Source organism: Dicentrarchus labrax, unplaced genomic scaffold, assembly GCF_905237075.1.
Source record: "Dicentrarchus labrax unplaced genomic scaffold, dlabrax2021, whole genome shotgun sequence".
NCBI lineage: Eukaryota > Metazoa > Chordata > Actinopteri > Moronidae > Dicentrarchus > Dicentrarchus labrax.
In genome coordinates, this window is record NW_026136718.1 from 20,899,172 (window position 1) to 20,912,616 (window position 13,445).

General features: G+C 39.8%; 1 protein-coding gene across 2 annotated transcripts; it reads left to right on the forward strand.

Moving 5' to 3' along the window:
* Positions 1–366: 366 nt before the first annotated feature.
* On the forward strand, positions 367–6,408 carry LOC127350270 (mitochondrial coenzyme A transporter SLC25A42). Of its 2 annotated transcripts, none has more exons than XM_051376711.1 (8): positions 367–705; positions 1,131–1,254; positions 2,912–3,023; positions 3,270–3,295; positions 3,840–4,006; positions 4,458–4,574; positions 4,735–4,886; positions 5,020–6,408. In XM_051376711.1, exons 2-8 carry the CDS (start codon positions 1,168–1,170, stop codon positions 5,343–5,345), a joined length of 987 nt encoding a protein of 328 aa, XP_051232671.1. In that variant the 5' UTR covers positions 367–705; positions 1,131–1,167; the 3' UTR covers positions 5,346–6,408. The 2 variants fall into 2 exon arrangements, with proteins under 2 accessions (XP_051232671.1, XP_051232672.1); XM_051376712.1 differs by lacking the exon at positions 367–705 and adding an exon at positions 1,038–1,059.
* The last annotated feature ends 7,037 nt before the right edge of the window (positions 6,409–13,445 follow it).

The window sequence follows — 13,445 nt, forward strand, 5'->3', positions numbered from 1 at the left end:
CAACTAACCATGTGGAGTTGGGTCGCCTATATAACATCAGAAGTATTTCTTAAAGGTTAATGTACAGTGAGGTGTTATTACATCCTGTAATGGATCATTCTTGAAATGAATAATTTAACTTTACCTAGGGATAAACTGATTAGTCGATTCACATCCACATATACTGATACATTTGTTGTATGGATTGTGGTTGTTGTTTGTTTTGAAACTCAAACTGTTCTGTCTGCATGAACACGTATTTAATCATGGCAACGGCACGAATACAGTTTGTTACATAGGAGCAAAGACCTGGCAACCCAATGTTGTAGATAAACTCGCGAGATGTTCTCCAAATAACGCGACTCGCTCTTGGGTATTGTAGTCCAAAATACTGGCATACGCTGCCCCAGATTCTTTTAAGACCTTGAAAAGCCCAAATAATAATCTTGTGCGCAGAACCAGGCAGAGGCAGAGTTCGCTCGCGGGCGGCCTCGCCTATAAATAGATAACCCACTCCGCTGCAGCAGACACCTGTCTCTCACAGTCATCTGCGGAAACGTCAACAACGTGAAAAGACGCGCAGACACCTCGCAGCGTGAAGCAAGTTAAAAGAGCCACTGAGCAGCCTCCAGCGAGCAAACAAGAAATGTGTGCAAGAATCTGCGGGAGAGACTGGTGACTGATTGAAAGAAGACTTGTAAACACGAGGTTCTTTTTTAGACGAAGGTAACCAAATGCAGCATTTAATCACTGCACATCCACATTTAAAGGCAATACCGATGCATAGGCATGTTTGTTCATTATTTGTGCGTCTGTGATACGCAGTTTGTTTATTTGAGGTGTGGTCTTTAAGTTATTGTGCGCAGCCATTTAGTTTTTAGGGAATTGACAAGTGAGCCAGATTGATCAATACAAACGGTGGATTCGGTTACGTGGTGCAACGTAAGTGTGGATTGAACAGTGGAGCTTTTGTAATGCAACACTGTTTACAAGACAGGCTGTGTTGTTGTGTGGATCAGGGGCGTGCGTGTAATCACGTCCGCCTTGTGGCACAGATACTGAGGCAGTGCGGCACAGCAGGTTGTTGTTTTGTTACATGACGTGTCTTTTTAATGGCCCCTAAGTCTTTTCTCACATGCATTTTTCCTCAGAGTCTTGACAGCCTTGGTTGATCTGTGAAGGGCACACATGGCCCACCGTGTGAGCGACCATCAGAACCGCCTTCCTGTGGCCCAGGCCACTGTGCTGGCCCTGCCACCCCCCAGCCAAGCAAAGGTGAGTGTTGTTTGTCTTAAGACTCATTCAGTTGTTGTGCTTGATGAGTGAAATGTGTCACTTGTCATGAGACATGGGAGCAGCTGGGAAATGGATTGTTTACAGAAGTTGAATGAAAGAAATCGTAACATAATTAAGTAGTGGACCAGAGAGTAATATAAAATAGGCTACAGATTTTTTACTATTTGACAGATTTAAGTTTAAAAAAAAAAAAAAAAGTTTATTTAAAAATAACATACTTTCTTATAGAATGTATGATGTGTGAAATTGTCCCATTATCCCCTGTGAGGTATGATTTCTTTATAGTTCTGTGAAAGAAGCCTTACTGTGTGCCTCTCAGGCTCTGCTCAGTGTTTTGGAGCTGTTGTTGTGACATAGAGCCTTCGTGCTTTTGAAGGACATGCCTCTACTGGTGCACTGCTGTAAATAGAAGGCTAATCTAAAGCTGGCCTTAGTTTACAAAGCAATACAGTAGGTGGTATTGAATAAGGACAATCGCAACAGATGTTTACCGTAGTAGGTTAGGGGTTGTCAGTATACAAGACAATATTTATAAAGTATTGTCTTTCTTCTTTAATAAAACTAAAATAATAGAAAATAGTGACATTAGAGGTGGGAAAAGTATTCAGAGTAAAAGCAGCCATACCACAATGTAGAAATACTGTTTAAAAGGTGTCAAAATATACTTAAAGTACCAAAACCCAAAAGTAGTGATTGTGCAGGTGCATATCAGAATAATGTATCTTATGTTATTGGATTATAATTAGTTCATTTGTATATGACTTTAATGTTGAAGCTGATAAAGGTGGAGCTAATTTGAATTATTTTATACTTTATCTGCTGGGTAGCTTGTGAATTTGTGTTGATTATATTCTGTATTATTAATTTGAACATGTCATGTAACTAAAGCTATCAGATAAATGTAGTGGAGTAAAAAGTATAAAGTTGAAAATGGAAATACTCAAAGAACAAGTACCTCAAAATTGTTCTTAAATACAATATCTGAGTAAATGTACTCAGTTACCCTCCACTAATGGTTAACCTCAGACAGTATGTAGCTAGGTTGGAAAGTTTATTGATTATATGTTGAGCTTTAATAGTTAATCCAAAACTTAATTATTCATGTAAGTGAGTGAAATCTAAAACCGTGTCTTCTCTCATCTGGTTGAAGTTGTGAAACATGTTTGTTATTTGGGCCAAATGCTCTTCTTATCAGTTGGGATCATTTATTGGGTTCAACAGATCTTTCCAGCTGGATGAATACTCATGTGCTCACCCACCCACCCACACACACACACACACACACACACACACACACACACACACATATATAGCTGTACTTCAGTGAAGCATCAGTCGGTGTTATCTCCTGTGATTTTGTCACTCTGGCACTAATCCACATGCAGATATGCTGAGGGATAGATATGGGAATGTTTGTGCTGATAACCATATGACGTTTGTGAGGATCAAACAGCCACATAATAAAAGAGATATATGATTACACACTTACTTTCTCTGTACATACTTTAAAAAGTAAACCAGTATAAGGCTGTGAAGATATATCCTGAGTTATTTCAAGGGTCAGTTTGTATCAGTATAATGTGACAAATGTCTCCTGAAGTAACGCAATGCAAACATGTTCTGTGTGTCTAAACAGGACTTGAGACCCAGATGGACGGCACTGGACTCCCTGCTGTGTGGGGCATTTGCTGGAGCTGTAGCCAAAACAGTTATTGCACCTCTGGATCGGACCAAGATCATTTTCCAAGGCAAGAACAACAAAAATAATTCCTTTCCAAATAGAGAATGTACAGACAGAAAATATGCTACTGTATATGTAAGGGACTTAAATACTGTTCTGTGTATTACACTACACAGAAAGACTAGTGTTTGTACAGTTTTCCCTGACTGTAACTGTTCCTAACTAATTGCTAATCCTCTTAGTAGATGTTTAGCCTACATGGAGAGTGTTGTTTAACCCTGACGTTCACTGTGTCTCTGCTCTTGTTCCACAGTGTCCTCAAAGAGGTTCTCAGCTAAGGTGAGTTCATGTTTCTGTCAAAAATCAGTCATTGAAATATTCTAGATTCACCAATGTAATATGTGGCTACTAATGGCAGCCAGGACCAAACTGAAAGGAAGAATGTATTAACGCCCAAAATGAATCCGTGACAGTTTTGATCATTCATTTGTTGTTGTTTATCATTTATTATCAACATTTGGTGAGTAGAGCTTCTTATATGAATATTTTTAGCTTTTCTTCATTTTATAATAAATTCTAAATGGAGTACTTTTGTTTTTTGTGACTGATAAAACAAGCAAATAGTCATTTTTGACATTGTTTGGCATTGTACATATTATAAAATGAAGAAAACATTTATCAATAACAAAGACAACCTTAGCTGGAGCTCTACATCTGGTAGATCACTGCTGTAGTGTTGCTTTAAATGCCATTATATACACACTCACACACTCAGTCCCACAAACCACATGTGATTGTAAACCTTGAACATATTCAGATTGTCATGTTAAATATATGTTAGATGCGGAAAATGTGACTAACCCGACATATTCACGACCCCCAGGAGGCCTTCAGGCTCATCTACTGCACTTACATGAAGGATGGGCTGCTCAGTCTGTGGAGGGGCAACTCTGCCACCATGGTGAGGGTCATGCCCTACGCTGCCATCCAGTTCTGCTCACATGAACAGTATAAAAAGCATCTGGGAGGCTACTTCGGCTACCAGGGAAAGTGAGTAGAATATTTTCAGTTGTAATGTTTGTTTATTTTTGAATAAATAAAACATACCATGGATACATTTTTAGCCATCACGTTGGTCCAGACTGAAATACTATTGGATTGTTATTGTTGGATAGATTGTTGTCAACTTAGGTACAGACATTCATGGTCCCTAGTATTTTATCCAGTACTTCGATTTATGACTAAATCCCTGCAAAACTATTTCCCATCACGCTCAGCTGTACTATGTGTTTAGTGCTAATTAGCAAATGTTAGCATGCTAATATGTTAAACTAAGTCGGTAAACATGGTAAATGTTATACCTTCTCCACATAAGTACATATGTTAGCATGCTCAATGAACAGCCTTAGAGAGACTCTAGCGTGGCTGTAGACTATTTGTTTTATTTATTTTTTTATGCATTATTATTATTTACTACAGATTGTTGTGCTGTTTGTTTCAGAGCTCTGCCTCCCTTCCCTCGCTTCCTGGCTGGCTCTCTGGCCGGCACCACTGCTGCTATGCTTACCTACCCTTTGGACATGGTGCGAGCCAGGATGGCAGTCACAGCCAGAGAGATGTAAGCACCTACTACTGTGTACTAAAGGGTCCCTCTCTCTGTACAGATTCACCAGTTGCATGTATTAGTCCAATTGTTGTCTTGCTATTACAATAAAATGGACAATCCCACACATGATGGTAAATGGTTTGGTACAGTTTTGCTTTTTTTCTTTGGACAGGTACAGCAACATCATGCACGTCTTTGTGCGCATCTCCCAAGAGGAAGGCGTGAAGACTCTTTACAGAGGCTTTACTCCCACTATCCTGGGTGTAATCCCATATGCAGGGATCACATTTTTCACATATGAGACCCTCAAGAAGCTACACTCAGGTACTAATCATTAGTGCTTTTTCTTTTCTTTTAAAGTCAGCATTCAGTTCAGTAAATTTACATTTTAGATGCGTAGTGGAATAAAAAACTGTCATTCAGATGTTGAACTCTTTGTTTCTTTCTCTCGCTCTAGAAAAAACAAAGCGGTCCCAACCATACCCCTACGAGCGCTTGGCTTTTGGTGCCTGCGCAGGCCTGATTGGACAATCTGCCTCGTACCCTCTGGACGTGGTACGTCGGCGCATGCAGACTGCCGGTGTTACCGGCTCGTCATACAGCACAATTCTGGGGACCATGCGTGAGATCATAACACAGGAGGGGGTTATACGCGGACTATACAAAGGCCTGAGCATGAACTGGCTTAAAGGACCCGTCGCTGTGGGGATTAGTTTAACCACATTTGACGTCACGCACAGCCTTCTGCTTAAATTGCATCAGATGAGCTACTTCACCCACTGAATCAGTTGGGAGTGGCGGAGGGGCAACAAGAAGCACAGATGAGACTGACGAGAGGGAGATGGTCCACTCTGTAGTATGGCAATAATAAGTCTCTGCACTCATTACAGGTCATTACAGGTCCTGCACACTCCTGTTCTCTGCAGACAGGATGTCAGAGGAGTGGATGAGTGGACAGGAGATCTGTTGTGCACACAGTGTCTCATAATTTGTTAAACGCACAAGATTCACTGTCGGAGAGAGTGAGGAGACAAAAAGAGGTGTCTTTAAATTGTTGTTCACACAATCACAACTATGTTTTGAAATCGCGGCACCATCAGGGTGGCTAAAGTGATTAGAGGTGGATGAAGACGGATGGATGGATATGGAAGTTTTTGTTTGTGTTGTGTTAATAAGATAATGCTTGCACTTTATTAAACCTACGATGTTCTTTCAACTTAATCCTGTATTAACAGAGAGTACTACTTTTTAATGAATTGTATTGCTTTTAATTTGGAGGGGAATTTTATTTTTTATTTTAATCACATTGCTTTTTTCTTTTTGATTGTTTCAAAATAGTGTGATTGTGCAGTTTTATGATGAAAGGGTGATTATGCAGTTTTGTTTTTTGTTTTTAATTTTATGATGGTGCCAATGTGGGTTGAATTGAGATTGATGGAGCGAATGATTGTACAGTAGGAGGGTGATCATGTCAGCAGGACTGCACAGTTTCACTGTCCTTCCAGCAAGGAGGTGTGATTTAGTATTAAAATGTTAAGTGGAGGATAATCACATATGAGAAATAAATCTATATATATAACAGATTTTGCTTTATTTGCAGATGATTTAAGATTTCACTTCTTTACTGCTCACATTGTTGTGCAGATTATATCATCGCATTAATTTGATTGTAAGGTGTTGTTTACCTGAAAAATCGAAATATGCCAAAGCACTGAACTCAGTCATACGTTTCATGTGAATAAGGGGTAATTAAACTTTGGCTGTTAATGTGCATTTCAAAGATACGGTGTTTCCAAAAATGTAAGTTCAAGATAAACTGACCATGTAATAAAGCGTCAAGCCACAACCCTGAGCAATGAGTCCTTTTGTCCACTTGAGGGGGCCATGTGATAAGTAAAGCTAATCAGCGACATTAAAGACCTGTCTTTAATTCGACATTTGAACTGGTATGGTTATAATAGGTTTTTACCTACAGCACAAAGATCTTCTATTTTTAATGCTAAAATCACTAACAATTTTTCATTTTCAGAAAGAAATGTCTTAATTATATTTCCACTATATCAATGATTTGGTGTTTCTGTGCTTGCACTCATTTCCCTCAAAGACTGTGAAACTTAAGTTGGATTTAAAATATAAATAAATGATGAACTGCAATATCTTATATTTTATATAAATATATAAAATCATGTAAAGTTGCAGTATGTAATTTAATTAATCATAAGTGACCCGTGTGTGTGTGTGTGTGTGTGTGTGTGTGTGTGTGTGTGTGTGTGTGTGAGACCACCTGCCCCTTTCACTTTCAGTAGATGGCAGCATTGAGTGAATGTTCATCCTGGAAGCATTATGGAGGTTAGTTAGGCTCTGATCACCACATGGCCTGAACTTGACCTGCCCTGTGCTCACTGAGACTACTTTTATTATGTTATTTTACTCTTCTATGTTTTATTCAATGCAAGCATTCTGTGTATAATTTCTATAACTATCGTAATGGTGTGAATTCTGGTTTTTATGTTGCCGGTGGTACAAAGCAAAACAGAATTAGTGAATTCATACTTCAAAACACTACAAAGGATAATTATACATGCACTAAAACATTGTATCAATAATTTATGTATTTTTTTATACAGAGATGTTCTGATGACAAAATTATGACGATAGTGCTATTCAAGGAGAATTGTGATAGCTGTTATTTTTTTTAAGAAACTAGAACTCACGACCCGTCTTTAAATATTTTAATTTTGTATAATTTATATTAACTCTATTACAAAGCAATTGATTAAAAACAGTCAACAATCCCCCCCCCCACACACACACACACACACACACACAGAAATTACAATTACAGATAAATGTGAAAAAACAAAGATGAATTTCAGCCACACATTTATTGAGAATTTTAATTACGCACCAATAAACTGGATCTTTTTACACTTTCATCAAATGGATTAAATAAGTAGGAGGTAGCCACACACATCACCCCAAAGCCTAGTATTAGCCTATTAGTTTATTTTTGATGACGTGTTACTTAATACTGTACAATACTATTTTAAAACCTTTAACTATTTTGTCATTCATTTGTGAATTACATTACTGATTACTCTTTCAAATATATTAAAATAAATAAGATATTTAGGTAATTGTATGCTGCATTCAAAGGTAGTTTTTCCGTGCTCGTCCTGTTTTGCTGCACTGGTTACTGCACATGAGCTGTGACTAAATCTGAAAAGAAGGTGAGTGCGTGCCCGGTCCGTCGCATTGGTGATAGCATCATTCACCACCTGAAAGCGCTTCCTTTTCTTTACCAGCTGCTGAGTGTCGTCTCCTGAACTTCGCATCCAAGCACCAGCATGGAGGGATCCTGCCCTCCTTCCATCTGTCCACCCTTCATCCTTCCATCTCTCATCCTTTCCTGCCTATATGACCTTGACTGTGAATTATGGGATATCCTGCCACCCCACAGTGTGCAGCCACCCAGCCTGGTATTGCAACAATCGAAACAATACCACTGGGTGGATAACATGGTCGGAGGGTGGGTGCCTGAGAGAAGCAGGAGGAGGAGGGGTGGAAAGATGCTTCTTGAAGGCGCCGTTGCCATAGGTAACCTGGATCTGTGCCAGGAGAGGGGAGTGAACCATTTGCATGTATTCAAATCTTGCATGAATAATTCACTTTGAAGCCCCTTGCTGGAGCACTGGCAGACAATAGCTGTTCATACACACACAAATGCACAATATACGGGCAAAAATACACACAAATACAGCCATCTCGCACACACAAACCCAGCCTGATCCTGTGTGAGAAAGGTGAGGAGGTTATACTGGGAGGCACCCAGGAATAAAGCCTTTCTCAGAACTAAATCAGATTCGGATGCAGCGAGACGGTAGCTGCGGCTGTAAAATAATTTTGCATGTATTTCAGAGCCGTTGTGTTCTATTTAGACGAGGTCTTCTTTACCCAAATCACAAAAGATGCGTAACTAGTTTGACTTTGAGCTTATACTGTGGATGTGACACGCCACACGAGGCTAAGGAGGGAATGTACAGTAAACATATGCATATACACACATGTTCATACCCCTGTGGTGCCCTGCAAAACTCACACTGGCTGGGATCCAGTTTCCGTCACCTTGAAGGTCAGCTCAGTGTTAGCTTCTCAAGCACCTGGCTCCACGATTTATTTCATAAATTCACCAGCATTAAGACGTCTTGAGAGACATTTTATCTAACATAAACGGGCCTGTAAACATTTCCCCATAAACTTGCCTTAAAAAAGCCAAGAAACGAGTGAAAAAATACCTAATCACGCTGCCGTGGCCATAAAGCTCAGTCAAGAACAGCTATAATCCCTCCATGCATGCATGCTGATATTTACAAGTGCTATAGGAACGTCATACTCTCCCACTGCACAACCTCGGAGCTCCCTCTCCCCATAGCTCAGTCTTGTTAATTTTATAAGATCCAGCATATTGCCACTTATCGGCTGGCAGCGTTGTAAAAGCTCTGGGGTCAGTGCATTACTGAGCTGCTGGGCTCCACTCTTCCATTAGAGGGAGTGTTCAGGCTGTGTTGGCCTTCACTCAATCAAATACAGGCTCCAAACGGCTGCTCCAAGTGCAGATGAGGGGGCACAAACACACACACTTTCACACATACACGCATACAAATGGAGACTCCTTCAATCCCTGGTTGGGAAACTATAGTACGCATAAATCTGAGGTCATAAATCCAGGCACCTACACGCACACTCACTCACACACAGTATGTGCTTGTCCACTGTTTGGAGCCTGGAGGGGGGGTAACAGATTCATTTGCATGAAGTGTTTGCATTTGAAGAGAGTAAATGTATAGGTGTGTGTGCACGTACTGCAGCTGACATTTTCACCACTTGGCATTTGAACAGATTCAACACTAAATGAGTTGTAGCTTCCCCTCGATCTCTGGATCAGGTGAAACAGATGAGAGGTGAGCGGTAGAGACCAGCAGCAAGTAGAAATAAGAATCAGGGACTGCGGCTAAATTAATGCCAAAATAGAAATTTAATTAGAATTTGTGTTTGTGTGGAACATGCGGTACAAAATTATTTTTCACAATCAGCCTGGAAATGGGGTCAGTTTTATGCCACTGACTGTCAAGGTAGTGTCAAGGTCATTGGAAGTTAAGATGAGTGTTAATGGTGCAGTAATTCCTCTCTCATTGCTACGATGTTATAATTATGATGATATATTAAGTGTATGCGCCTGACTTCATTTTCATCCTTTTTCACTCTTTCTGTTGTCTGACTGCTGCTGAGGTGCAGCATTTCAATCCCAAACCTCTCCCTGAAAATTTCAATTTCAGTGTGTGGTGTTCATTTATGTTACTCCATATTTAAAACGTTAACATGTTTTGTCTAAAAGCCTCTTGCAAATGAAAGCTGTAAGATAATAGTGTTATTAATGCATTTTCACGCCTGCAATCATATTTTTTGAGTCATTTCGATATTATAAATGGATTCATTTCCATTGTAACTTCATATATTTGCAGACTGTGCACAGAAGGAGAAAGAAAGGGGCACACTACCCAGGCCTCAGCGAGTGTGTGTGCCCATTTATAAACATGTATGTATTTCTTCTGCAAGAGCAAAGGCTGGGGGTGGGTGGTGGGTGGACAGACGACGGAGAAAGCTCTGACAGACTTTGCATGAGAATGGCTGGGGTCCTGTGAACCTTCTGCTCCCTGTGTCCACATTCAATGGCATCGCTGCAGTTAGCATGACAAACTAGGCTCCAAGTTCCTGGACTTTTTTAAAGCAGCCCCCCCCCCCGACCTCTCATTCTGTCTAACCGACCCATCCATGTCCTGGTAAATCCCCTAACCCTCAACTTGCTCCACTGTGGGCTGAGCCTACAGATTTTATGAGGTGTCTGGGGGGCTACCAAGTTCAGGGGAGCCAGGGAGACGACCTCTGCCTATCACACACACACACACACACACACACACACACATACATAGATACATAAAGCTTTCGAGCTTTGAGCACTGGTTTTAATTTTAATATTTTTGAAATTTTTATGTCACTAAAATCAAAACAAGCTCACAAACAAACACAATTTGTAAACCTGCAGGTTTCATCCACAGTCTTTCTGGACATTTTTTTTGCTTGCCTACCTTCTAACACCTCATCAACACGCTTCCAAAGTCAGCCTTTCATTACACGTGAATGTGAAAACAGTCATTGGGGTCTGAAATTAGAACGCTTACATAAGAAATACATTTTGTATGTGTGCATGCTGGGATGGCACAACAGTGGGTCGCAGCTGAACTTAAATGCTTTGGATGCTAATACACCAACACAAAGTTAAAAAAAAAGATTTAGTCATTCATTCCACATGAAAAAACACACCTAATTTTCATTCTGTTCTATTGTTTTACATGTCACGTTTTGTCATACATGCTTATTCTGCTTGCTTATTGAGTGCATTTATGCTTATTGTGGATTGAATTCCTTGTGAGTCAGTATCACCATAATGTAAGTGTGAAATGAATAGATACAATTAAAACTGGACTGTTTTATGTGAATTTATGCTTTATATTATGTTAGGTATAATGGAATTTTGTTAACCAGAGTTGTATATTATAATATATTCTTGCAGTGTTTGTGTAAACTGTCTAAGTATAAAGACCCACGAGGGCCGTGAATACACTCCACACTAATGTGCTCTTTCTGCGTCCTGATGGACTATTAAGATACTATTCAATGAGCCCAATTTGGAAAATTAAACTGTACTGTATTTTAAAGTACATTAGAGTATGTTAATAAAAAGCACCAGACTGTCATTTTTAATGTTAATATATATAAAGATGCAATAATATTCAACAGCTGTGCAAAATAAAAAATAAAATGAAATCCAAACAGAAAATAGAGACCAGTTAATAAAAAGAATCAATTCATTTAATAAGTAGTTATTCAAACTAATGTAAGTGCAATTTGAGCACAATAGTTTTAGTTTAGTTTATTAGTCTTTTTATTCAACAGAACCAATAACAGCATTTTATGTTCTGTTTATTAAATCATTCAGTGTGCCCATGATTTGTCGCCTCTCCCTTTTTCTGTGTAATTAATAAAATCAGTTTTTCTCTGTGCATCTTTCTGGGCTGTTTATGTAATTTGCCTCATGAGCAAATTTAGCCAATCAGAGAATGTGTGCGTGTGTGTAAAAAAAAAAAAAAGAATGCTTAAAAACCTGAAGGCCTGCATTTATTACAGCAAAATATTGGGAAACGTTTTATTCTTTGCGTCACAGAAATAACATGATATAAATTATTTTAACTTTGTTCATGTAAAATAAATAATTTGATCATTTTAAATGACAGCCTGTGGTTTTATTCCAGCTTTTTTATTCCAACACATTTTGCTCATCAAAGAAAAACAAATCAAAACAAAGAAAGAATCAGTTGCATTTGTTTATTTCCACTGCTTTATTGTGACACGATAACTCCTTAATCGTAGTTCATATGCAGTAAAAAAAAAAAAACACACACACTCCCCCCTCTAAATACTCTTATTTGTTTTTACAGCTAGTGAGCTTTATGCAGCTCTGTCCTGCTGTTAAAGGCCTTTGTGTTGTTAACTGACCAGGATGTTAGAGACTCTCCATCCACAAACAAACAGCTGAGCAATTAAAAGACAATTAGTTGACCCCTGGGGGTTTGTTAAGGTCAACAATGGGCTGCTTTTACAACTTAGAGAGCTGTTACAAATCATTGTTGTGGACAGGTTAGAAAGAGTTTTGGTAAACTCTGAGAGGCTGCGTTCATAATAATTTCTCTGGGGTAAAAGCTCAAAGTTTAATTAACAAAAGCTTAAACATGAATATTTTATTCACTGTATTTCTTGGTTTAGAGTCACCATCAGCATGTGTAGAACAGCAAAAACATGGGGAAAACAACTACGATTACGATTAATGTTATAGTGATCAAAAGGATGTTATAAGGACATATTAAAGAAAAAAACTGTAAAGAATAAATATAGATGAGAAAGTGGTAAAAAAAAAAAAAAGAGAGAAACAAGTAATTCTATCTTTCAACACATGCTTCATTTTTTTCACGCTCGTCTTCACATTTACCATCAGGAGTGAGAAGGCCTCGCTGTCAGAGTCGTACGCTGTATACAGACTATATGTGACATGATCCGTAACTCTATCTATAGGTGTTATGGTATCATTCCCACCATTAAAGAGGTTTTCCACCTTCCCAGTGACCTCCGCCTCGCCTCACAGGACACAGAAAACGACCTGATGGCAATGTCTTTCACTGTACAGAGGCCACGCTGAAATTTGTGAGTGTGTGTGCCTGTGTGTGGTTTGGTACGTGTGTGTGTGTGTGTGCATCTGTGTAAAGAGGGTGGGTCACTCTGCGTACAGACTCCAGTGTCTTTAGAAAGCGTCCAGCCTGTAGGGTTCGGCCTTCTCCCTGGTGAGAGTGGGGGAATCTAGCATGGCCAGTAAGCATGTATATCAGGCCATCTCACGGCTGGCTGGACGCTCCCTGGGTGGCCCACCATGGTCAATACTGCATTGGTGACTGGACACACAGAATGGGATAATCTCCTACTTTCTTTCAGGGCCATGGTGCACACACGCAAACACACACACACAGATCTCCTTTTATGCTGGCCTGGCCATGGAGGCTTGCCTGGCCCTTATTTCAGGTCAGGACCAGTCAGGGGGAGGCCGAGGGCTGGGGAACCCAGAGCGAGCGAGGGGACAGTGTTGTTAGGGGGAAAGTGGGGGGGTGCAAGAGGGGAGCAGGGAGCCCATTTCAGCCAGAGCAGTGGAGCACACTGGGGGCACTGGGGCATCGCCTCTACTGGCTATTGGGGGAAAACAAAAGGAGGTGTGATCCC

What these genes read in the sequence shown, in the direction of transcription:
- LOC127350270 (XM_051376711.1), top strand. Translation starts at nt 1,168, where the DNA reads ATGGCCCACCGTGTGAGCGACCATCAGAACCGCCTTCCTGTGGCCCAG. An exon ending in TACTTCGGCTACCAGGGAAA is followed by an intron (nt 4,007 to 4,457) that starts GTGAGTAGAATA and finishes TGTTTGTTTCAG; the next exon opens with AGCTCTGCCTCCCTTCCCTC. An exon ending in CCTCAAGAAGCTACACTCAG is followed by an intron (nt 4,887 to 5,019) that starts GTACTAATCATT and finishes CTCTCGCTCTAG; the next exon opens with AAAAAACAAAGCGGTCCCAA.